Below are 11,215 nucleotides of genomic sequence, written 5' to 3'. Positions count from 1 at the left end.
AATAATCTTCCTGCATCTAGCCTGTCCAACCATTTAAGAATTTTGTAAGTTTCTATACGATCCCCCTTCAATCTTCTAAATTCTAGCGTGTACAAGCCAAGTTTATCCAGCCTTTCTTCATATGAAAGTCCTGCCATCCCAGGAATCAGTCTGGTAAACATTATCTGTACTCCCTCTATGGCAAGAATGTCTTTCCTCAGATTAGGAGACCAAAACTGTACGCAATACTCCAGGTGTGGTCTCACCAAGACCCTGTACAACTGCAGTAGAACCTCCCTGCTCCTATACTCAAATCCTTTTGCTATGAATGCTAACATGCCATTTTCTTTCTTCACTGCCTGCTGCACCTGCATTCCTACTTTCAATGACTGGTGTATCATGACTCCCAGGTCTCGTTGCATCTCGCCTTTTCCTAATCGGCCATTTAGGAACTGTTTCTTAAAATAAATCAGTTAAAATATGTAAAAGAATGATTGTTTGCTCTGCCATTTTCCGTTATCCACTGGATGATGCTAAATGTTGGATTTTGAAAGGAAATACTCACAGTTTTACATCAACCCGCCATGGTCTAGCAGGTTAAGTATTTCCAAATAGGCAGCTACAAAACCCAAATACCGTTCACTGTTCCTTCAATGCTGCTGCTGCTGCTACACCGAAGTACCATGGAATCCGGCATGGGAACATGGGGCAGCTGGGATTTTCGCACCGTTTCCAGTCCAAAATCCACTGGAGTACATTGCATCGGGATATCTGACGGATTCTAATTGATTGCAACAGGAAAAAAGGCGAACAAAGGCGTCCGTGCTAACAATGCCTGGTGATTGCATTGTTTAAGATATTTTATTTGGCTGAGAGAAATATTTAATTCATTTTTGATTAATATTTATTTAAATGGCGTTTACAAGTATCACATTTTGAATCTAAACCTACTAATAGCTTGGACAACTTTAAATCATTATTACAATTGTAATGTATTAGCCATTCTAATGAAATAGAAACCATTTTCTCAGTGCAATATTTTGTTTTCAGCTTCGGACAACAAATGTTTATAAAGCGATCGAGGATGAAAGCGACTGTTAACCACACTGAGCTGTCTCTGCCGGTAAAATATTCCGATAGTGCATACTGGAGAGGTGTAGATTTCGTCGACAGGAAAATATAACATACTGATCCGGTGCAATTTCACAGCCGTAATAAGGACGAAAAGACCAGATACTGCCATGCTCAGGAGGTACCGAGTGATGCAAGGTACACAAAAATGCTGGAGAAACTCAGCGGGTGCAGCAGCATCTATGGAGCGAAGGAAATAGGTGACGTTTCGGGCCGAAACCCTTCCGTCTGAAGAAGGGTTTCGGCCCGAAACGTCACCTATTTCCTTCGCTCCATAGATGCTGCTGCACCCGCTGAGTTTCTCCAGCATTTTTGTGTACCTTCGGTCTTCCAGCATCTGCAGTTCCTTCTTGAATACCGAGTGATGCATCTGAAATTACCACACTTTCCCCGGGAAACGCCTCATTTGCGTCCAAGATGAAGTGTTCTATACCATAGCGGCAGTATCATCAAAGACCCACACCATCCTGGCCACACACTCATCTCCCTGCTACCTTCAGGTAGAAGGTACAGGAGCCTGAAGACTGCAACAACCAGGTTCAGGAATACTTGCTTCCCCACAGCCATCAGGCTATTAAACCTGGCTCGGACAAAACTCTGATTATCAATAACCCATTATTTGTTATGTGCACTTTATCAGTTTATTTATTCATGTGTGTGTATATTTTTATTATGGTATATGGACACACTGATCTGTTTTGTAGTAAGTGCCTACTATATACTGTGTGCTGAAGCAAAGCAAGAATTTCATTGTCAGGGACTGAGGCCCCGCACAAATTGGAGGAACAGCACCTCATATTTAGCTTGGGTAGTTTACACCCCTGCGGTAAGAACATTTACTTCTATAACTTCAGATAGCACTTGCTTTATCTCTCCAACCCCTTCCCCTTCCTTGTTCTCCCAATAGTCACTGCCTACATTTTGTCTTTACCCTGCCCCCTCCCTTGACATCAGTCTGAAAAAGGGTCTCGACCCGAAACGTCGCCCATTCCTTCTCTCCAGAGATGCAGCCTCGCTAGCTGAGTTACTCCACCTTCGATTTAAACCAGCATATGCAGTTCTTTCTAACACTACAGGGACGATGTGCTAGCAACAGGGAGGGTGCAGAAGTTAATCAATTCACTGGTTGCTAGAATGGCAGGCTGTGGTAGCCAGGAGACATTTGGTAGTCTGGGTTTATTCCCATTGCAACGTGAGGGTTAATGTATGAATGTGTGGTGATTTGTAAAATCATGAGGAGCAGGGATTGGGTTGATAGTCTCCCCCCCACCCCCCCCCCCCCCCCAGCGAGACGAGTGTATACCCAGAGGGCGTATATTTAAGAGGGGTGAATTTAAAGGCGTTTTCTGAAGTGTTTTTTCTTCTTTTTTTTATAATTTAAAAATAGACTTTATTCAAGTAATAAATATATACAAGCCGTGAACCGTGCGAAAATTTCATCCGACATTTTCGGAGGCTATACAAATTGTTCAGTAGTTTATACATTTTTCAAATTCCACAAAACTGTCCCCCACCCGTGCCACTCATGTGGACCCCTGGCGTGGGATACCTTCCCTTATTTTGAGGGGTGTTCCCACCATACCGTGCCCCCCATGTCCAGCAGCGGAAGGACCCTAGACTGTGGCCCTCCCCCACCGAGCTGAAGTGTTTTTTTCTGTGTATCTGGAACGAACGACCAGATGAGGTAGTAGACGCAGATGCAACACAATCTCCAAAAGCATTTGGACGCGTCCTTGGCTATAAAAGGCGAGGAGGGATATGGGCGTTAGCGTAGATAAGCATAACGTTCGGTGTGGAGTTGATGAGCCGAAGGGGACCATTGTGTGCAGCGCGGTTCTGATCAAAGATCATAGACTGTCTTTGCTTCTGTTTGCAGCCGAGCGACCACCGGAAATACCCCGCGCGGCAGGATGTGCCTTTCATTGGACCAGGAGGGAATGAGCGCGCATGCGTGGACGTTCCGCGCGACCCCCCCCCCCCCCCCCGCGCATGTGCAGTGCAAGTGTCATTGAGCGAGCGAGTTGAGCGCAGGCTCTTAGAGAGATCGTGGGAGGAGCTGGTGCTTTCTCGATTTCAACCTCGGACGCTGATCGAAGGGGAGCATCCGGGATCGGTGCAAAGGAGCAGCGCTTGCAATGCCGTGCTCAGGCCTGCGTCCGCCTCAATAGTGGAACCAGCCTCGCGTTGCTGCGGAAACGGGTGAGCAGTAGCGCGCATGCGCCGAGTTCCTGGCGAGCGAACAAAGAGAGGGCGGGACCTGTGGGCGGAGAAGGAACGATTGGTTAATCTATCTGATTGACGCGTGTGAGGTGGGTGTGGAAGGGAACCTCGCCAGAGTTGGGGGCGAAGAAATGTGGGGACCGTGCGGTGAGTTCTTGTTTTGTTTACCGCATGAGCATGGTGCAGCCTCTGCCTCACAGCGCCGGACACCCGGGTTCCATCTTGACCTCGGGTGCATTCTGTGTGGCGTTTGCACCTTCTACCCGCGACCCGAGAGCTCCGCTTTTCCACCCACGTCCCAAAGACGTGCGACTTTCTAAGTTAAATTTCCACCCTGGCAAAAGGTTTCCACCCTATGTATGCATATATTTCAAACAGGTCTCCACTCATCTTCTGACGTTCCAGGGAAGAAAAGGTAATTTTTACAAAAATATTCCATGTGAAGAAGGTAGAATTATTAGAGTGAGTTTGAGGAAATAATTTTTCATCAAGTAGTGGTTCGAATCTGGAAGGCACTACTTGGGGTAGTTAAAATTTAAGTAGTATTTCGATCAACTTCTGAAAAGTATTTGGCCACTATGTCCATGTTGGCCATTGAGTAGCTAACAATGCTGGTCAAAATTCGAACACTCTGCCCGTAGCCTTCAATGCCAGAGCATTTCAAAAGGTGATCGAAATACTACTTAAAATTTCAATACCTCTGGCAGTGCCTTCCAGATTCCCACCACTACTTGATGAAAAATTAAATTCACAAATTCCCTCCAATAATTCTACTTTCTTCACCTTAGCCTTTGTTTAATTTATTTTTCTTCTGGAACATCAGAGCTTCAGTGGAGACCTGTTTAAAATATATGTAATTATGATCGAGTGGAACCCTTTTGCCAGAATGGAATGTTAAAGACTGAAGGGCATTGCCTTAAGTGAAGGGGGCAAAGTTTAAGTATGTGCATGACAGCTTTTCTTACACAGAGGGTGGTTGTTGCCTGGAATGAGCGGTAGGGGTGGCGGTAGAGGCAGATACGTAATGGTGTTTAAGAGTCTTTTACATGGGCACATGGATATGCAGGGACTGTAGGTATATGGGTGACTTGCAGGCAGAGAAGGTTAATTTTACTTGATAACATGTTCGGCACAGAAATAGAAAAAAAGAACATACAAAATAGGTGCAGGGGTAGGCCATCCGGCCCTTTGATCCAGCACCGCCATTCAATATGATTATGGCTGATCATCTAAAATCAGTACCTCGTTCCTGCTTTCCCCCCATATCCCTTGATTCCTTTAGCCCTAAGAGCTAAATCTAACTCTTGAAAACATCCAGTGAATTGGCCTCCATTGCATTCTGTGGTAGAGAATTCCACACATTCACAACTCTCTAAGTGAAGAAGTTTTTCCTCATCTCAGTCCTAAATGGCCTACCCCTTATTCTTAAACTGTGACCCTTGTTTCTGGACACTCCCAATATCAGGAACATTTTTCCTGCATCTGGCCTGTCTAATCCTTTAAGAATTTCATGTGTTTCCATAAGATCCCACCTCATCCTTCTAAATTCCAATGAATACATAGATACATAGACAATAGGTGCAGGAGTATGCCATTCAGCCCTTTGAGCCAGCACTGCCATTCAATGTGATCATGGCTGATCATCCACAATCAGTACCCCATTACTGCCTCCTCCCCATACCATTTGATTCCGCTATCCCAAAGAGTTATCTCTAACTCTCTTTTGAATGCATCCAGTGAAATGGCCTCCACTGCCTTCTGAGGCAGAGAATTCCACAAATTCACAACTGTCAGTGTGAAAACATTTTTCCTCATCTCAGTTCTAAATAGCCTACCCATTAGTCTTAAACCGTTGTCACTGGTTCTGGACTCCCCCAACATCGGGAACATATTTCCTGCATTTAGCGTAAGTAAGTAAGTAAGCTTTATTTATATAGCACATTTTTAGTCAACTTGCATTGACCCCAAAGTGCTTCACATAATTTAAATAATAAGTTCCATTGACAGTGTCCTACATACATACAATTAAATTCACACAGACATCCATCACAGTGAACCCACTGTGATGGAAGGCAAAGTATTTTCTCTCCCCTGCTCTCAATTTCTCTCCCGATGTCCAAGCCCCAGGCGGGTGATGATAAGTCCCACGGCCATTTTAGGCCGCGCGGGGCGATTTACGGCCCCGCTCCCGGTCTGAAAGTACAAGGTTGGAACCCCCACGGGCGATGGTGAGTCCCACGGTCATGAAGCCGCGGCAGGTGATGTACGGTCCCGGTCCGGGTCATTCCAACCCCGCGACACGGGTTGGAGAAGTCGCGTTTCGGGAGCTCCGGGAAGCGGTCACTCTCTCCCCCCGGACCCGCGAGCTCCCGATGTCCCAGTCCACCGGACCTGCGGCTGCGTTGCTGGAGCCTCCGAACCCCAGGAGTCGAGTCGCAGCAGCCGGCCAGCGCCACTCCGAGGCCGGCCAGCCCCACGATGGTGACTAGTCCGCAGCTCCGCAGTCTCCCGAGCCCCCGGATCGTTCAGGTTGGAGGCCGCTCCACGGTGCTAGGCCCCAACGACAACGGAGACCCGACAGGGAAAAGGCGTGTCCAATCCCTTAATAAATTTATATTGCCCAGCCCAGTCGACCCATTCTTTCGTCATATGTCAAACCGCCATCCCCGGAATTACCTGGTGAACCTCTACGCTGCACTCCCTCAATAGCAATAATGTCCTTCCTCAAATTAGAAGACCAAAATTGTGCACAATACTCCAGGTGTAGTCTCACCAGGGCCCTGTACAATTGCAGTATGACCTCCTTGCTCCTAAAGTAAAATTATCTCACACTGAAGGCCAACATGCCATTAGCTGTCTTCACTGTCTGCTGTACCTGCATGCTTACTTTCAGTGACTGATGTACAAACACACCCAGGTCTCGTTGCACCTCCCCATTTCCTAATCTGACATAATTCAGATAATAATCTGCCTTACTGTTCTTGCCTCCAAAGTGGATAACCCCATTTATCCACATTATATTCCATCTGCAATGCATCTGCCCACTCACCCAACCTATCCATCACCCTGCAGCCTCATTGTATCCTCATCACTGCTCACACTTCTACCCAGCTTTGCGTCATCTGCAAACTTGGAGATGTCACATTTAATTCCCTTATCTAAATCGTTAATATATATTGTAAATAACGGGTCCCTGCACCGAGCCTCGTGGCACCCCACTAGTCACTGCCTGAAAAGGACACATTAATTCCTACTCTTTGCTTCCTGTCTACCAACCAGTTCTCTATCCATGTCAATACCCTACCCCCAATACCATATGCTCTAAGTTTGCACAATAATCTCTTGTGTGTGACCTTGTCAAAGGCTTTTTGAAAGTCTAGATATACCACATCCACTGGCTCTCCCTTATCCATTCTACTTGTTACATCCTCAAAAAATTCCACATTAGTCAACCATGATGTCCGCTTCATAAATCCATGCTGACTTTGACTGATCCTGTCACTGCTTTCCAAATGCGCTGCTATATCATTTTTAACAATCAACTCAAGCAACTTCCCCACTACCGATGCAACGCTAGCTGGTCTATAATTCCCTGTTTTCTCTCTCCCTCCTTTCTTAAAAAGTGGGGTTACATTGGCTACCCTCCAGTCCACAGGAACTGATCCAGAGTCGAGAGATCATTGGAAAATGATCACCAATGAATGAATCCACGATTTCTAGGGCCACCTCCTTGAGTACTCTGGGATGCAGACCATCAGGCCCTGGGGATTTATCTGCCTTCAGTCCCAACAGTATACTTAACACCCATTTCCTGACTAATGTGGATTCGCTTCAGTTCCTCCCTCCCACAAGACCCTTGGTCCACTGGTATTTCTGGGAGATTGTTTGTGTCTTCCTTCGTGAAGACAGAACTAAAGTACTCGTCTAATTGTTCTGCCATTTCCTTGTTTCCCATTATAAATCCACCTGCCTCTGATTGTAAGGGACCTACGTTTGCCTTCACTAATTTAGTTTAGTTTCGAGATACAGCGCTGAAACAGGTCCTTCGTCCCACCGAGTCCACACCGACCAGCGGTCCCCGCATATCAACACTGTCCTACACACCCTAAGGACATTTTATACATCCCCAAAGCCAAATAACCTACATACCCGTACGTCTTTGGAGTGTGGGAGGAAATCGAAGATCTCGGAAAAAACCCACGTGGTCACGGGGAGAACGCACAAACTCCGTACAGACAGGACCTGTAGTCGAGGTCGAACTCGGGTCTCTGGTGCACCACCGTGGCCGCCCTTTTCCTTTTTACATATCTGAAGAACCTTTCAGTCAGTTTTTATATTCCCCGCAAGATTTCTTTCATGCTTTTTTTTCCCCACCTCTTAATTAACTCCTTTATCCTCCTCGATTGAGTTCTAAATTTCTCCCAGTCCTCCGGTTTGCTGCTTCCTGGCCAAATTATATTGCTTTTCCGTGGATTTAACACTATCCACAGTTGAGCCGCCTTTTTATTTTTACGCCAGACGGGGATGAACAATTTTTGGAGTTCATCCATGCAGTCTTTAAATCTTTGCCATGCATCTCCACCGTCAACCCTTTAAGTACAATTTGGCAGTCTACCATAGCCAATTCCCGTCTCATGCCTTCAAGGTCTTCTTTCTTTAAATTCTGGACCCTCGTCACTGAATTATCCGTGTCACTTTCCATCCTAATGCAGAATTCCACGTTATTATAGTCACTGTTGTTCAAGGGGCTTTGTACAACAAGATTGCTAACTAATCCTTCCTCATTACACAAGACCCAGACTAGGATGGCCTGCCCTCTAGTCAGTTCTTCTACATATTGGTTTAAAAAACCATCCCGTATACATTCCAGGAAATTCTCCTCCTCAGCGCTGCTACCAATTTTGTTGGCACAATCTATATGTAGTTGCTATCCCCAACCTCCCTACTGCTGTTTGGTGATCTGTATACAACTCCAACAAATGTTTTCTGCCCTTGGCTATCTCGCAGTTCTACCCATAACGATTCGACAGCATCCAAGCTAATGTCTCTCCTTGCTATAGAAGGATTTCGGCCCGAAACGTTGCCTATTTCCTTCGCTCCATAGATGCTGCTGCACCCGCTGAGTTTCTCCAGAATTTTTGTGTACATTCGATTTTCCAGCATCTGCAGTTCCTTCTTAAACACAAATGCATTAATCTCCCCTTAAACCAGCAATGCCACCCAACCTCCTCTTCCTTTCTGTCTATCCTTCCTAAATATCAAATTCCCCTGCAAACTGCCCTTCTCCAATACAGTACTGTTTTAGTGGAGTTAATGTGGAGCAGAATCCATCCAGAGCCAACTCCCTCAAGGAAGAGAGAAAAGATAACTTAAAGGAAACTTTTGAGATAGTTTATTGGTTTGGATTTCAGCTGTGTGATTGGAAGACAAATTCCAGACAATAGGAAGGAATGTTGAAAAAACAACGACTACAGTGTTTTAATTTTGTGTTTTGCATCTATTGTAATGATTGTAAAATCTCTTTACAGGATTTTAAAAGGTGGAGTGTTTGGAAGTTGGAGAACACAAAGCTAACATAGATCTGAGTGGATCGCAACATCAGGACCTGAATAATCTTGTTCTCTGAACGTGGAGGGAGAAATGTAAATGCTTCTTTCTGTCATAGAAAAATTTAAGCATCAGTTTGGCTTGGCGAGCACTGAGACCTGCAAACCTGACTGGGTGTGCCAGGGTGCGCTGAATTTTACCGAGTGGAAACCATTCTCATGCTTATGTGGTTGAGCTTCAACTGATCATCCAATCTGCAGAGACACATGAACATCTGCATCATGGAGAATCCGTGGAAATGTGAGGACTGTGGCAAGGGATTTGGTTACCCATCGCAGCTGGAAATTCACTTGCACGGTCACACCTCAGAGAGACTGCTCACGCGCTCTGAGTCTGGAAAGGAGTTAACTCAATTGTCCCAACTCGGCAAACACCAACTTACTAATGCTGATAAAAGGCCTTTCAAATGTCCTGCTTGTGAGAAGAGCTTTAGAAGTAGGAATAATTTGCTGAAGCACCAGCACACTCACGCTGGGGAGAGCCTATTCATCTGCTCTGTCTGTGGGGCCAGATTCACTAAGGCAGCTCACCTTCTGACTCACCAGCGAGGTCATACTGGGGAGAAGCCCTTTACCTGCTCCTTCTGTGGGAAGGGATTTGCTCTATCATTCCAGCTTCTGAGGCACACGTGTGCACAGACTGGGGAGAAGCTGTTCAACTGTTTCCTGTGTGAGAAGGGATTCTCTAACTTAACTGCCCTCCAAACCCACCGGTTAACACATAACGAGGAGAGTCTGTTCATATGCCCTGATTGTGGGAAGAGCTTTAAAAGCTGCGAGATATTGATCAGGCACCAACTCTTGCACAATAATGAGAGACCGCTTGGTTATTTTTACAATGAAAATAGGTGCAGTCTCGAAGACAGCCCCACTCTGGAAAGGACACTCGCCTGCTCTGTGTCTGGGCAAGAACTTGTTCAGGATCCCCACCCTGAGAGGCAACAGTGCACCCCCATTGGGAAGGGACCACCCATGGTCTCCGTGCCTGAGAAAAAAAATGCTCAGTCACCCCATCTTTTGTCGCATCAACAACCTCACAGTGGGGAGACACCATTCACCAGCTCATCGCCGGAGAAGGAATTGACCCAGTATTCTCACCTTTTGGAAAGCCAGCTCAGTCACAGCGGTTTGAAGGCATTTGTCTGCTCCATATGTGCGAAGGGATTCACGCAAAGATCCAACCTGCTGAAACACCATCTGGTTCACACTGAATACAGACCTTACAAGTGTTCTGACTGCGGGAGAAGCTTTAAAAGCAAACAGGAGGTAGCGAAGCACCGGCGTGTTCACACAGGGGAGCGACCTTTTACCTGTTCTTTCTGTGGGAAGAGTTTCCCTTGGACATCCCAACTGCTGACACACCAGCGAGTTCATACAGGGGAGAGGCCTTTCACCTGCACCGTGTGTGGAAAAGGATTCACTCAGTCGTCAAACCTAATGAAACATCAGCGGGTTCACACCGGTGAGAGACCGTTTGTCTGCCCCGTCTGTGGGAAAGGATTCATTCAGTCACAACACCTACTGAAACACCAACGAGTTCATAAGAGAAGGGAAAGGTTGGATGCTGCCAGTAGTGTTGTTGTGGAACAGGTTGAGACCTAATGCTACGGGCTGACATTGAGATGTACAAGAAATGTCCGATGGCCACCCTCTGCAATGATCAGGATATTGAACAATTGGGATTGACGAAAAAGTACTGCCACATTGGAGATTGGTTTAAGGCATTGATCTGTGCTACAGGTTGATGTTTCATCTATGAAAAAGACTCTTGTGAATTGTACAACTTATTTTGTGAAGGTTTGGCAGGATTGGGTGACCGGCAAAGGGTCATACAGCATGGAGATTGCCCATGCCCACCAAGATCTACCATCTACACTAGTCCCGTGCTTGGCCCATATTCCTCTAAAACTTTCCTATTCATGTACCTGTCCAATGACTTCCATGTGAAGTTAACAATGATGATCTGCAGTCATATTTGTACTAGTTCCTTGTATCTGTGTAGTGAGACACAAAACTGGAGAAGATAGTAGAAGATGTATAAAAAAAAAATGTAGACAGAAAACCAATATTAGATGTTATTTTGGCCCGGTAGGAATTTTGTATAGAGTTATGCATATATACATTTTAGGATGGGTGTGAATGCTTTGGAGGAGGTACTATAATGCTCCCAGTGAAGAAACATTACAGATATGTGATGGACGTGTGTGCGTCCTTTTGAGTAAAGACGTCGAATGGGAGATTAGTTAATTTGTTCTGAATAAAGTCTGATTCTCACTCCA

At 45.8% G+C, this 11,215-nt stretch overlaps 1 protein-coding gene across 3 annotated transcripts; it reads left to right on the top strand.

The window, feature by feature from the left end:
• The first annotated feature begins 3,091 nt into the window (after positions 1-3,091).
• Positions 3,092-11,215, top strand: LOC116981529 (oocyte zinc finger protein XlCOF7.1-like). Of its 3 annotated transcripts, XR_004414226.1 has the most exons (3): positions 3,092-3,309; positions 8,859-10,762; positions 10,798-11,215. XR_004414226.1 is itself a non-coding variant. In XM_033034602.1 (2 exons), the coding sequence occupies exon 2, from the start codon at positions 9,144-9,146 to the stop codon at positions 10,536-10,538; it is 1,395 nt and encodes a 464-aa protein (XP_032890493.1). In that variant the 5' UTR covers positions 3,092-3,309; positions 8,859-9,143; the 3' UTR covers positions 10,539-11,215. The 3 variants fall into 3 exon arrangements, 2 of the variants coding, with proteins under 2 accessions (XP_032890493.1, XP_032890494.1); XM_033034602.1 differs by having other exon boundaries at positions 8,859-11,215; XM_033034603.1 differs by having other exon boundaries at positions 3,092-3,477; positions 8,859-11,215.

The sequence above is a fragment of the Amblyraja radiata genome, chromosome 15 (genome assembly GCF_010909765.2).
Source record: "Amblyraja radiata isolate CabotCenter1 chromosome 15, sAmbRad1.1.pri, whole genome shotgun sequence".
Lineage (NCBI taxonomy): Eukaryota > Metazoa > Chordata > Chondrichthyes > Rajiformes > Rajidae > Amblyraja > Amblyraja radiata.
The sequence above is the reverse complement of the archived record's forward strand: the minus strand, read 5'-3'. Positions and strand labels throughout refer to the sequence as shown.

What these genes read in the sequence shown, in the direction of transcription:
- LOC116981529 (XM_033034602.1), top strand. Translation starts at nt 9,144, where the DNA reads ATGAACATCTGCATCATGGAGAATCCGTGGAAATGTGAGGACTGTGGC.